The 15,121-nt window shown below is 40.5% G+C and overlaps 1 protein-coding gene across 3 annotated transcripts in view; it reads right to left on the bottom strand.

Annotated features, from left to right (window-relative positions):
* Window positions 1-15,121, bottom strand: part of UBAC2 (UBA domain containing 2) — a 199,886-nt gene that overhangs the window by 49,071 nt on the left and 135,694 nt on the right. For all 3 annotated transcript variants that reach the window (XM_089679961.1, XM_089679959.1, XM_089679960.1), the window contains one exon: window positions 7,918-8,041. In XM_089679961.1, coding sequence (XP_089536087.1) covers window positions 7,918-8,041 — 124 coding nt within the window. The remainder of the gene's footprint in view (window positions 1-7,917; window positions 8,042-15,121) is intronic.

A 15,121-nucleotide genomic window follows, 5' to 3' on the forward strand; every position in this document is an offset into this window, starting at 1 on the left:
TGAATATTAAGCAATATTGTACATTTTCTAGCGAATAGGAAAGAACATGTACCAAAAGCAAAAAAAAAAAAAAAAAAAAAAGGTTAAAAAATGTGATGTGGAGCAACAGTTTTAAAACTGGTTTAACCCTTTCGCTGCCACAGCCTGTTTTTTGCATGTTCAAAAATCATTTTAGACCCAATGATTGGGTAAAAAAAAAACTATTTTATGATTAACTGTGAATACTGGCTCTAGAATTATTGCTCTCAGTTCAATGTGACAGCAATTTGTAACATGTGTAGTATAATCAATGTGTTTACACGTAGGTGCTTCTGACATGTGTATACATTTGTATGTACGTGGGGGTGAGGCAGGCTTTTTTATTTCTTTTTTTTTGGGGGGGGGGGTTAAGTGCTTGGGTAGAACTGTAATTTTTTTCCCCCTTTTTAATGCAACTTTTTTTTATTACCTACACCACTTATAGTCCCTTATGTGATAGCATTTTGCTGTGATGGGTTCTCTTTAATGAGACATCAAGGGTCTATTTAGAATGATCCTTGATGTCTAACCTGCCTTCAACTGAAGCTAATAGAGCACACCGGCTGACAGCCTAATTGCTTTCATGCTTTCATGTTTCCTTTGAACATTGCTTTCATGTTTCCTTTAGCTAGGGAAAATCAGCAAATGGATGTTCTCTGTTCTCAATCCCCTCTACTCAGCAACAACCACCATGGAGGCCCAGGCCTGACAGTGGGACAGCAGAACCTAGGAAACATGGCGGATAGTCACACACTATTGGGGGTCTGTGGAAGCGATACAGCCACCAGATCTTTTCCATCTGACAGATGGCTTGTCAACTTTACACACACACACACACACTAAGCATAAAACCCCCTTTTGGTGTTGGTGTATGACATGCATTGAAGGCAGCAGAAGGGTTAAGGCGACATTAAAAATGCAAAATTCCTTTCAATAATATTAATGGGGAATGCCCTGAACCATCCTGAGAAGTGGCATAGCTGTAAGATGTATACAACCTACCAAAGCAAAACTGATATTGAAAAAAAAAAAGATTGACTTTCCTGTAAATTTGATATCTTGGAGTACAGTACAGGGCACAGGCTGAATAGGGATGCACCAAAATTTCGGTGGGCGAAATGTTTCGGCCGAAAACCTCCCATCAGCCCTTGGCCGGTATGAAAATAAGCACCGATACGGGTGCCGAAAATAACCCCGCCCCTCGGTGGTTCTCAGAGAAACCATGAGAAACCATCAAATGATGCAGCACTGGGCATAGAGATAAGTGAAGGAAAGATGACCTCCACTCATCTCTATACCCTTGGAGAACCGGAGCGACGTCACTACGTCACTTCCTTGTAAACAAGGCCATTTTTTTTTTTAAAGCACTAGATCAATGCTTTTTTTATCTAATGCTTTACATAACAGAGAAGAGATGTAGGGTGTTATTGACTCCACATCTCTTCATAAAGAGGACCTGTCACTGCTTATTTCTATCACAAGGGATGCATGCATGATTTAAATTTTTTTTTCTTAACCATTTCAATACCGTGCAATTTTACACCTTCCTGCCCAGGCCATTTTTCAGGTTTCAGCGCTCTCACACTTTGAATGACAATTGCGCAGTCATACAACATTGTACCCAAACTAAAATGTTATCATTTTCTTCACACAACTAGAGCTTTCTTTTGGTGGTATTTAATCACCACTGGGGTTTTTATTTTTTGCTAAACTAACAAAAAAAGACCACAAATTTTGAAAAAAAAAACACGTTTTTCTTTGTTTCTGTTATAAAAGTTTACAAATAAATAATTGTTCTTCATAAATTTAGGCCAATATGTATTCTGCTACATGTTTTTGGTGAAAATAACCCAAATTAGGATGTATTTTTTAGTTTGTAGGAAAGTTATTGAGTTCACAAACTATGGTATAGATCTGAATATTGATCAATCCTGAAGTACTGACAGCCAATCTAATTTCTTGAGGTCCAAGAATGTCAGAATAGTACAGATATCCCCAAATGACCCCTTTTTGCAGAGTAGACAGTCCGACGTACTTCATAAGAGGCATGGCGAGTTTTTTGAAGTTGTATTTTTTTGTCATAATTTTTCGGAAAATGAAAAAATTAAAAAAATTATTTTCACTTTTTTTTTTTTTTACATGCTGTCACCAGTGCAGTACAGCATCATCATATAACTGGCATGGCGGTGAACAGGGACACTGACTGGTGACAGTATGAAAAAAAAAAAATATATATATATTTTTATTATTTTTAATTTTTTATTACATTTTTTTTATTTTTTTTTAAGATTTTTTTTTAAGATTTTACTATGACCAAAGTAGTACAATGTTACCATAGTAACATTGTACTACTTTGGGGAAGTGATCAGTATTTATTTATTTTTATTTTTTTACACAATTTGCTCATAGCAAAGAATTACTTTGCTATAAGCAAGCATTTACCAGAATGAAATCGATTCATTCAGGGTTTTTTTTTTGTGCTTAGCTGTGATTTGATCACAGCTAATCACATGACATCTGCATGTGATTAGCTGTGACCATTCACAGCTAGGCACTAGTATACAATGGGTGGCATGAATGAAGCCATCCATTGTATACAACTGTCATGTGACCTGCTGTGATTGGTCACAGCAGGTCACATGGTACCAGCAACGGGGGCCAGTACTAAGATCTGTCATCGGCCGTGTCCGAGGTACACGGCCGGTGACAGATCGCGCCGCTGCGTGGCTCTGCATTAGCCCAAACTGTGCATGTGCGGGAGCACGCCAAATGGCGTGCACCCGGAATGCCGAAGCACTTTTGAAGCCGCCAAACGGCCATTGGCCGGGCGGCTAATGGTTAAAAAAGGGACCGTGTTAAAAAAAAAAAAAAATTAACGTGCCCCCCGTACTCGCACGTAGTGGTGAAATACATATGTAGGCCACGCTCACATATGTAAACAGTGCTCAAACCACACGTGAGGTATCGCCACGAACATCAGAGCAAGAGCAATAATTCTAGCACTAGAACTCCTCTGTAACTTTAAACTGGTAACCTGTACAAATATTTAAAGCACGTCACCCATGGAAATTTTTAACTACTGTAGTTTGGCCCCATTCAACGAGCATGAAAATTTTTAAAGCATGACAGGCTGGGCATCTATTTACTTGGCATAACATCATCTTTCAAATTTTACAAAAAAATTGGATATATATTGTGGTTTTTTTTTACTCATTAAAGTGTATTTTTTTCCACAAAATTGCATTTGAAAAATATATTCATTTTTAAAATCTGTCTGTTTCAGTTTTCGGCCAAGTGCATCCTGAATTTTCTGTTTCGGCACCAGAATTTTCATTTCGGAGCACCACTAAGGCTGAGTAATCATAGACCATGGGTTATATGCTATAAGCAATGAAGAGTAACCCAGAAGGGTGCCCCATGTCCTGTACTGTACCACCGCTGCAAGAAGCTTGGGAGCGAAAAGCTGCACCTGAAGATGATTGAACGAATCTTTTATTTAGAAGAACTTTGCATCGATATAACCAGAGGAGCAGGTGAAAACCTTACAAATCTGGGCAACAGAGGCTTAGTAGCAAAAATGCCAGCAACCCCAACCGACTTGGTACACAGTAATCCTTATTGCTCTGAGCTTGATAGCTAACTTAGCTTTCATCAATGACCCTGTTCCCAGAATTGTGAGGGACTGGAACAGCCAAAAAAGCTGGCATCTCTCATTATCACTTTCTAGTCATATTAAAAGGAACAACTTCCCCATTATTAAGGCTGGTCTGGAGATCTACCAAGCTAGGGAATTCCCTGCTTGGACAGAAGCATGAGTAGGTTGAGAGAAATATTCAACAATATATCGTGTCTCAAATGAAATTGGGTGAATGGAGAAATAGTCTGCTTGTTTCATGCCAACAAGATATTGTGTCTCAAATTAAACTGGGTGACTGGAACAGCTTTGAAGGAGGCCACCATGAGACCTCGAACTGCATGACAGCAGAAACTCACAGAGGGGCATCTCTTTGATCTCAAGTCCCGAGCATGAGTTCTGAGACAGCACAGTTTCTTCTCTGGAATGAAGACTGTTGATTGGGATGAGTCTAGATTTAGGCCCAAGTATTCCAGGTAAAGAGCAGGTAAAAAAAGTAGAAATTTGGAAGTTAACCACACAACCAAACTGAAGCATCTGAATTGTCCTGGGTGGTCATTCGCAGATGGCTGGAATGAACATGAGTACCTCAGAAAGTCATCTAGCTAACCTGTGACCTGGATGCCCTGTGTTCTTTGAAAGGCAAGAAGAATACTCAAAGGATAGTCCAATTGGCAGTGTAACAAACTGGAAGTGATTATGTCCTACTGCAAAGTGTAGAAAATGCTGAAAAAGTAGATAAATGGGAATATGCAGGAAAGTATTCTGGATGTTTACGGATGCCAAGTAGTCATCTTGTTTCAGGTAATAACTGACCTTGAGGATTCCATGTGCAATTTTGGAATTTTAAGGTAGAGATTTTAGGTTCAGGATAAGAAGAATACTCCCGTTGAGCTTTGGTATTTTGAACAGGTTTGAAAAGAATCCTTTGTACCTGTCCTCTTCATGTACTGGCACATGAGATGTTTCAGGGCATTCTGCAAATCTGACTGTCCTTGAGAAAATTCCTTAGGGAAGAATTTGGTTGAGAAGAAAGCAGTGAGGGAGTAGAGTTTTAAACAATATATTTTGCACCCCTTTGAAACGACCGATTTAATCCACAAGTCTTTAACTTCTCCCACTCTTAAGAATGAGAGCAATTTTGCACCAAAACAAAGGGCTGAATTTAGGCTTAGAATTTCATATTCCTTCTGTACTGAAATGTATTATAATTGTACGGTTTCCCTTATATTGTAAAGCGGTGCGCAAACTGTTGGCGCTATATAAATCCTGTATAATAATAATAATAATGTCTGGGTAGAGCAAGGAGGTGCCCTGCATTTTGAGGAGGTAAAGGCTGCTTAGGAAGGGGATTTTTTTACTTTTCGCTGTATAAAAAGAACCTTTCCTCCTGTGACATATTTCATGAATTTGTAAAGTGCCTCGCCAATAAGATGTCCTCATTCAAAGGGCAAAGGTGTCTCAATGCAAGCACCAGTAGCCTGCAGACCCAGGAGAAAGAAACATCACTGCTTACTGTGCCCCATGCAAGCAGGAGATGTGAATTAGAGAGCGACCGAAGAGGCAGGGAAGAGAAACGTAGGCACAGAAACCACCTCTAGAGCAAGACGAGCTGCACAAGCAGCAGAGCCACCACAGATGTTCTCCAGAAATACTAGTTTTCACACTACGCTCTCAGGGGAACAGCAGTAGTAGATCCCCCAAAGAGGAAAAATACACAAAGGCACCCTGAAATGAAGGGTTAAAAGGCTTTTGCCTTGACTTAACATACAAGCTACAGGAATAAAGGGAAATTAACCCCCTTCCTGGCTTTACCCTCTGTGGTGGGCATGCTGGCATTGGTGTCTTCAGAGACTGGGCTCTGCAGCAGGAGGACCATGGCTCTAAACCTGTAAAGCACCCTTTGATAACTCTGCATGTTGCACTATGAGCCTAATGCATCCCCCACTGCTGGATCCACAACAAACAATATTTCCATTGATCATTTTCCTGGAGTTAGCTAAGAGGTAGACGGGTGCTGCAGCAACTGTCAGCTGGAACCTGGTAACAGATTAATGTACATATTGCCAGCACACCGAGAATCTTCACGTAACATCCAAACATTTTAATTCAGAGTGATCACATCATAGTGGAAGAGTGCATACAGAAATGCAACAACATTTAAAGTACCATCCACCAATCATTTACATTGCGTAGAAAGCCACCTACTGTATGAAATCATATAGCATCATAAATTCTGCCAAAAGTACTGAAAAGTAAACAGACAATAGTAAATACCCTTGCCTCTTTTCAACACATGCATAGAAACAATCTGCAATAAAAAGGCACTGGATGCTGCAGCTGTCCAATACTAGGCCTCCAATTACTATAATCATATCACTCAACTGGGTACAGTATATCTGTTAGATGTGCCCGATCAGTGAAACACCACTCTCTAGGTCTGCTAGGTGACCGAACCGCCATCCAACAATACCCGCTGTCACATCACTACTGTGATGTAATCACCTTGGAATAAAAACATTTGGATGTCAGAATCCAGTGTCACAGTAGCATTACAGGCTAGACCCGCATCTTTCATGTACCAGGGTCGGGATACAGTTTTCTCCCACCCCCCCACCCCCAAGGCTCTGCCAATGAGTCAACCAATCCAGTAGCTGCAGAAAAGCCGCAGTGACTATGGTGAAGCCAAGTCTTAGTAGAAGAATCACCATTGAAAAGATCCACAGAAATGAAAAAAACTCCATAAAAGAAGATAAGCATATCTAATGCAGTCCATAGATGGATGGAAATTTGACTGGATCAGCAGGGACTGGCTAAATTTCGATCCATGTGTGGCAGACAGAAGTCGATTGGTAGATCAACTTCTGTCAGACAGGAATGTTGGAAAACTTTTCACTGATCAGTGGGAGATCGAAAATAAATGTAAAGCTGGCCATGGATAGATACAAATTTGGCTAGTTCAGCAAGGACTGGCTGAATTTCAATCCATGTATGGCCATTGAAAAACTTTTGTCAATTAGTGGTTGTCCAGCTCTGAGAATACAATGCTGCTGTTAATGGAGGAACGTGTTCGCCAATCATCTATGGCCAGCTTATGTAGAAAGAAGAGATCCATCACCTAAGGACACTATCAAATAACTGAGGCTAGCTGGGAATGGGAGGAGTCATACAGAAGACGTCCCAGCAACTTTTTTTGACAGTGTCCAATCAGCTGAAGGTAGCTGCATATAATCCAGTTGTAAGGAATTAGATAAGATTGTGTCCTGTAATGTACGATCAGGAAATTTTATTTTAGACTGGAAGAAACTCATTCCACCTACCTTGCAGTCTTGAAAGGCTGTAATCAGCTAATTTCTATATAAAGCCATGTCTGTGAGAAGAGGTATGTCATATGAATTCAATAGAGTTTGGGCGAGTTAGCTAGTCTCGGAACATACTAGGTGTGATCAACAATAATTTTCTAAAGGTCCAAAAGCACTGACATGGACACATAAAGCGGAAGGAATGGACAAAGATCAACCCATAGGGACCAGAAAACGCATGGATTTATATATAGGAATCAGACCTGCATTTTCAATGGGAAATTCTTTAAGAACAGGATTCTTTTATTGCCTATTGAACAGAGGGAAGGATGTAATGTTCCAAGGTTTTCACCATCAGAAAACCCACCCTAAAAATGCTATGTAGTCACCAGTGGAATGCATGGATGTAGATAAACAGGGAGTGGTTGGAAAGCAGCTGCAAGAGATTTGCAGCACTGAGAAGCAACAAAATTAAACAAAATAAAAACATGTTTTTGACTTATAAAACATTTAGATTGCAAAAGCACTGTTAATCATAAACAATTCTTTCATTAGGTTGGGGTGTAAATGAATCCCAGTTTTAAAAGAGATCCAGATTCTCTCCAAGAGAAAGAAGAGACGGGTCTAACAACTCCTCCCATCAGTCTCCTCTATCTCCTTCCTTTACCTCTGAGCAGTTCACTAGGAATGCCAGATAGACTAGCTGTAGTATGTTGATCATCCAAGCAGCCTACATAACATACCTAAAATCTGACTAAGAGTCTCCACAGGGCACCAGGTCAGGAAACCATTATGACTCAAAATGACAATATTGCATTTAAAATACATATACTTTTGAGAATTTTTCATACACTGGGTGCTTTTTTTATACTTATAAATATTCACAAAACTACATCTAAAAATACACTGCATAAGAGATGTTCTGAAAAGCTAGAAAACGTTAAGTAATTAACACAAATGTACCTGTAATCCCACGATGTACACTAATGTTTTGTTCGTGATTGGAAACCACCCAAATATGTGAGCCAAGGATACTCGTGGCACTGAACAATAAAATGGAACAAAAAGTGCAAACACCGGAGATAAACTGTGGAAAAGAAAAGAACATATATATTACTTTACATTTAAATTTCTGAAAAACAGGAAAAAACAAAACAAAACAAGAATTCAAGCATATATAGAATAGACACGTTTGGAAGTGTATATGGGACCAAATAAACAATATAGATTCACATTATTATATGACTTGTATATATAAAATAACACTTCAACACATCAGGTTGTATGACACCTTGAATATACAGTATTCTCTCTATTTTAGTAGTAATTGAACTTTTGTTCTAATAATATTTTGAGTGCAAGGGTGTAATTACAGTCATAGTCGACCATACGACTGCTAGGAGTCCTCAAAGAACAGGAGGAGAGCCTTGTTTGCAACTGCTATGAAAATACTTAGTATTTCCGATGACTACAGGAATTGCCTTCAAGATGTAGATAAGAGAGACAAGGTGACCCCTTAAGAGCCGGTTCAGAATCGTACAGGAATGCAGTCCACATTCCTGTGCATTCCTCTGCAGTGTGACTCGGTTGTAAAAATTGGCACCGGAAAGCACAAAAACTAGTGTATGTACTTTTTTTTTTTTAAACGCACCACACCAAATTGTATGGTACTGTGGTACCATGCAATCTAGTGCATGCAAACGCACTGCATTTGTAATCTTCCTTTAGCATGCCATTAAAAATGGATTGGCACCCACATCAGATTGCAAAGGCAGTGCATTTTGAATGCAGTGCGACAAATACGCACAGAATGTGCCTTTTTCCCACCAAGCTCTAGTGTGAACCGGACCAAAAGGCCTTGTTCACACCTATGCATTTTTGGTGCTTTTTGCAGAAATGCACTACAGTTCATTTAACATGGTTTCCTACACATTCACATCTATGCTTTTTTGCAGCTGTTACATTTTTGGAAAGGGTCAGGGACTTTTTTAAATGCAAAATGGTGCGTTTTAGGTTCAATGTAGATGCTACAAAAAAATCATGTAGTGTGTTTTTGATGCATTTTGCATTTTCTAATTTGCCCAACTACAAGTTGGCCAAAAAAAAACGCATCAAAAATGTGTGAAAAACACGTGTGTAATAACGCAAAACACACCACAAAAAGCACTGCAGAAACAGAACAAAATCAAACTGCACAGGTGTAAACCAAGCCTAAGATTTGCTTCAGTGTCTGAATACTCATAGTTAATGCACTGCTTGAGAGTACTAAATATATTCCTTTTTTTCATTTCAAGATTATTGAAATGGATGTTTATTTTGCTTCATATATTTATGCAACATATTGTAACACTTTATTTCAAGTTTTTTTTACATGTTGTTCTTGTTATCTTTCATCACATTGCAAGATAGATCAAGCAGCAAACATTAGCTGGAAAGAGAACATACCAGTGCACCCATATGAACCTGTGACACCATACATGACAGAGAATAGTTCAACTAGCTCAAGCTCTGGCATACTATTCAATCAATTGCAAACTGTTTGGCTTCCATCCTGGTCACCGTTATTCATCAGCTACTTCTGGAAGGCTGTAGAATTTTCTGAGAAACATATAATAATTCTTTAGTGTCTATCGGCGATTTGCGAATAATAAAGAGTCGGTGAAGTAAAAAATAAAGTGTGATTTTATTTTATCACACAATGGCTTAAAATAACAATGTAAAACGTATCATGAACAGTTCTGTGTAGGTAAAACAAAAATATAAAAAACAGAAGTTATAAAGATGTGTCACCCTTATTTTCATGGCCGTTGTCTCATGTGCTCTTCCATGTGGTGCTTCTTGTCCTGAGTTTTTAGCAAGAAGACGGAAGTGACGAGTTCTTGTCTTAGAGTATGCACCTGTTCCAGTCTGTCAGTTCTGTGAATAACCATAGTGTCTTCATGCCATGCTTGTGTACGTATGAGTGTCTGTGTGTGTGTGTATGAAGCGCCCATCGCATCTCTTAGGATGTCTGTTTATGATGCTTGTGTACGTCATAATTTGTGATCTTAGAACCTTGTATGGCAAACAATACTGCTTAGCAGAGCAATTTCATTGAGGGGAGGGGACACTACATATATGGTCTTTTGATTGACAAGCCCATATGTAATGACTTCATATTGTAACACATCAAAATATGAATATTAAATCTATTAACATAAATAAATACCAGGCTTGGAGGCTGGAAATATTGAAGAGATGACTACCTAGTGATAAGGACTCGCAATGATATTTCATATGAAAACTTGAAACAAAAGCTTAAAAATAATCTAATACTACAATCTTCTTCTAACGTTGTTTCACAGCAGTTCAAAGTTTAAATTTCTCTAGATACCATCATTTCATTTCCGCTGGCAAGTATACAATGTCAAGCAAATGTATGGACCTATGGTGAAGCTAGACATTTATTTTCTCAGTGAAAAGAAGATGGCAAAGCCTCAGCAAGAAGAACGTTAAAATTAACCTGTGACCATGCTATGAACATTTATGGTTTAAGCATTATTTATTTGTTTATTACAGGTACTTATATAGCACCATCAATTTATGCAGCGCTTTACATATATATTGTACATTTACATCAGTCCCTGCCCTCAAGCAGCGTACATTCTAAGGTCCCTAACTCACATTCATACATACACATACTAGGGCCAATTTAGACAGGAGCCAATTAACTTACCACATACTGTCTTTGGAATGTGGGAGGAAACCGGAGTACCTGGAGGAAACCCACGCAGGCACAGGGAGAACATGCAAACTCCAGGCAGGTGGTGCCGTGGCTAGGATTCGAACCAACGACCCTAGTACTGCCAGGCGGAAGGGCTAACCATTTAGCCACTGTGCTGCAGTATGTAAATGGAGCTTAAAACAGTCTCTCTAAAATATGTAGCTGCAGCCATTTTGGAGCAATTCTTTCACAAAGTTTACTCTAGCTCAGGAGCCGTTTAGCTTTTTAGCTCCTGACATGTTACGCAACTAATCAGCATCTTCAGTGGTATGGAGTCTTCAGGGGTATGTGGCTCCATACCCCTGAAGATGTTGACTGGCGATAAAACAGGTTGGTTGCGTCACATGAAAGCCGAGACTGGGATCTCGGCGTTTGTATTTGCTGTGGGCTCCTGTTCCTGTATACTTTGTAAGTGCCTGTCTTTTTTAATAAAACAAGCTTTTATGGTATAAACACTATTTGTGGCTGCTTTGGCTACTCTTTGGAGGGACATTCCAGTGTAGAGGTGGTGTGAATTCACTATATCTCTTACAGGACATATCCTGGCAGGGTGTTAGGAACCAGGAGATTGTTCATAGTATGGCCAGCTGTGCTTAACTTCATACAAGTGCATATTAATTTCTGTGTTGGAATCAACTCATTCAGTAAGAGGCTAATCTTTTGTGGTGGTGCATTCACTCAGATCACTATTGCATGGTGGGAAGTTGTTGCACAAGGAAATGTTTGGATACTTATGGGCTGAGCACATTCACCCTAAACACAAACTGGACTTGTATATATGAAGTTTGTCTTTATATAACAGACGTACTTTATTGGCAAGATTTCTGATTACACTGGATGCACTTTATATCAATTTAATTTTTGGAGACATACAGTATGTAATATTTACGTTTGTTGTTATATTTGAGAGCTCATTCACCTAGGAGGTAGCACATCTACATACAGAACATAAAATCTTTTTGGTTTAGTATGCAAACCACTAGGTTTTAGTATCTTTTCACTAGGTGCAAAATTATTTATTAATATTTCTTGTAGCTAACCTACAATCTTTAAAACTATAACAGCACATATTTGTCCTCATTTAGATGAAATTCAGACACCACCTTCAGCAAAAAAAAAAAAAAGTCTCTGGCAAAGCACCATCTTGTCCTTCTGGAAAACATGTAAGCATCTGTTGCTTACGAGTAAAAAGCCCTTCAAAAACAGTGATGAGGGCATCCAAAGAAAAGGCATCTAACAGGGAGAGATGTGGATGCCTGCAAACCCATAGTGATGTGGATGCCTGCAAACCCATAGTGGGTGTATATTTAACACAGATAGAGTCTGAGAGTGAAGATGAGATGGGGCTGACCACAGGCAGAACACAGCTGTAAGAGTTCCATAACAGTGGTGCAAACAGCCCCCTAGCATCCCCTTGGGAGCTCTGAGTGATGTCACATACTTGCCCTAAGGCAGCAATGGGCAAACTGCGGCCCGCGGGCCGTATACGGCCCGGCGGACCTTTTAATCCGGCCCGCGGAGTGTGATACATTGGCTGTCAGGATGTGTGTAGGCGGGGCAGCGTGACGAACGTGAGGGGAGCTAGGCTCCTCTCACAGTCTGCCCTGAAGACCGGAACGGCGCGGGAACACGGCGAGAGGGACTCGCGGAGCAAAGGTAAGTGAACTGACACAGGGGTTACTTGGCTTACTACTTGGGGGGGAACAGTACTGTGGGGGATGAAATACTATATGAGGGATGAATTAATATGGGGGATGAATTAATATGGGGGATGAATTACTATATGGGGGATGAATTACTATATGGGGGATTAATTACTATGCTTACTATGGGGGAATATTACTATACTTACTATGGATGACACATACACATCATTCATCTACTCTTGGTCCGGCCCCCGGGTCCAATATATGAACCCATTGCGGCCCTCAAGTCAAAAAGTTTGCTCACCCCTGCCCTAAGGTAAAAAGTTATGAGGTCTTCTTCCCCACAATGCATGGCTGCCGAGCCCTCACTGTGTGCAGAAGACTACTTGAGGAAGCACAGATAAACAATGCACTCTAAGCAGAGAGATGCCAACAAAAATAAAGCATCTGCAGCACTTAGGCTGTAGAGAGGGAAGGAAAGGTAAAGGAGGGAAACAATTTGGGTAACCACTGACCATTCACAGCCAATAACCAGGGGGATGGTCCACATGTTTACCTATCCCTGCAGGATGCATGGAGGGTACTGATTCCCAAAACAGGTCAACTACGACCGCAGCAGGTGCACTGTCTGTTTGGGGGACAAGGTGACAGAGCAAACAGGTCACTTGGTCATAAATTCCCACCATGAGAAATCTTGCAGCAGAAATATAATCTCAGTACTGATCACTCATTGGGGTTTATTTACTTAAGCTGGAGAGTACAGAATCAGGCTCACTTCTGCATAGAAAGCAACCAGCTTCTAACCTCAGCTTGTTAAATTAAAGTTTTACTAAACCCACAACAGTAAAATCAGTCTGTATATGCAGTAAAGCATCCTTGTTATACTCACTGTGGAACATAAGGGGTTAATCCTCTGCATTGTGTAAAAAGGCTATTTGATCCTTTCTTCTCTGTTCCTCCCCTTTTTCAAGTGACAACCACTTATCTCCAGACTGAACCGTGCACATGCTCAGTTTGATGTATATTGCTAGAGAGTTTTTTTTTCTTGAGACAGTGCATGTGATCAGCACTGTCCAGACAGAGGTCAGGGGATCTCCATCCTCCCAAAGCAGAAAGAAAACTCCTCCTACAAGCTTTAGCTAGTGCTGGGCTGGACACAGATAGAAGCCACAAGACTGCTGTAACTGCTGATGAGAAAAGGTATTTAGCAGTTTATATTTACTAAAATAATTGCATTTCCATGTTCTGTGTACTGTGGGAGACCAGATATAGTGAATGCAGGGTCCTGGGTTTAGTAACACTTCAAAGGCAAATTTGTCTTTATTATTTTGCATAAATTTAACAGACATAGCATGAGAAGTATAAAGAACATGTACAAGTAGATAAACAAAAAAAAAAAAAAACATCACAGATGAGGTTATGATCCATATGGATGTAAGAAAATGATGCAATAAAACTGCAAGAGGAAGGGATCAATAACTTATTACGGAGGAATAACATAATAAAGTATCAGGGGGGTATCCCCAGGCGAGATGTCTGAAACAATATGAGAGAACTCCATACAACCAAAAATGGAAACTAAAAAAAAGAAAGAGAAAAAAAAAGGGGGGGGAGGGGGAGAGAAAAAAGCCAGCGGAAAGGAAAGCAACAGAGGAGAAGAGAGGGGGTTGGGAGACGGGGACAGTAGAAAGCAACAGTGGGGTGGTTCCTCAACTGAATCTCACCCAATCGATCCCGCTGCCTGCATCTAGGCACGGACCGCAGGGTCCAAGCGGCGGATAAGCCAAAATGAAAATTAGTCGTGGGAGCAAAGCTCAACTAGAGTGCAACAGGGGAACACATATCTCAGAAAGTCGCAGAGGAGGAGAAATGGAGCCAGATTGACCACAGCAACTTATGTTTATCATAGGTATCATTGGTAAACGCCAGCATTTCCTCCATACGCATGGTATCATTAAGCACGGAAACCCACATTAGAAAAGGGGGGGGGTTTGGCAGTTTTCCAAAAGAGGGGTATCAATTGGCGGGCCGCAGACAGAAAGAAGCACAACAGACATTTCTTCTGTGCTGCTTGTGAGCCCGGTAATATAGATAGAAGGACAATTTCTGGAGAAGGGGCCAAGAACTCACCGTAGACCCGGTTATATACAGCAAAGACTTGTCGCCAGAAGGGTTGTATTTGATCACAATCCCGCCAGATGTGGAGCTGTGTATCAACAGCTCCATTACAGCGCCAACAAAGATCAGGTGTAGAAGGAAAGATTTTGTGTAGGGAGAGGGGATCCCTGTACCATCGAGAAAGAAGCTTAAAATTCTTTTCTTGTGAGTAGCAAGAAATAGACTATTTATGAGTAAAGTGAAACGACGTGGACCAATCTTCCTCTGAAATGTCCTTACCTAGGTCTCGAGTGCACGCCTTAGTGTAGGGAGAGGGTTCAGAGTGAAGAGCGTTGTGGAGCACTTTATAGAGAGAAGCTAGGACTTGTCTCGGTGGTTCAGAGAGGGAACAAAGCTGTTCAATCTCAGAAAGTGGGCGATGAATGTTGGAGGAAGAGTGCAAGTGCTTGCAAAAGGAGGATAGGTGTAGAGTGGTTAACCAATCCCTGGACCCACCCTGATGGAGCGGAAGACCCGATTGGGGGAAGATAAAGTCCCGAGCCATGGGCCAGGAAGCGCATGTGAAGGGTCCAATAATGGAAGAGCCCAACCCCTGAGGAAGAGTGGGGGTTATCAAATAGTGGTGATAAGGGAGAGGGAT

The sequence above is a fragment of the Staurois parvus genome, unplaced genomic scaffold, assembly GCF_062004578.1.
Source record: "Staurois parvus isolate SC_StPar_1 unplaced genomic scaffold, SC_StPar_1.0 ptg000233l, whole genome shotgun sequence".
In the NCBI taxonomy this organism is placed as follows: domain Eukaryota; kingdom Metazoa; phylum Chordata; class Amphibia; order Anura; family Ranidae; genus Staurois; species Staurois parvus.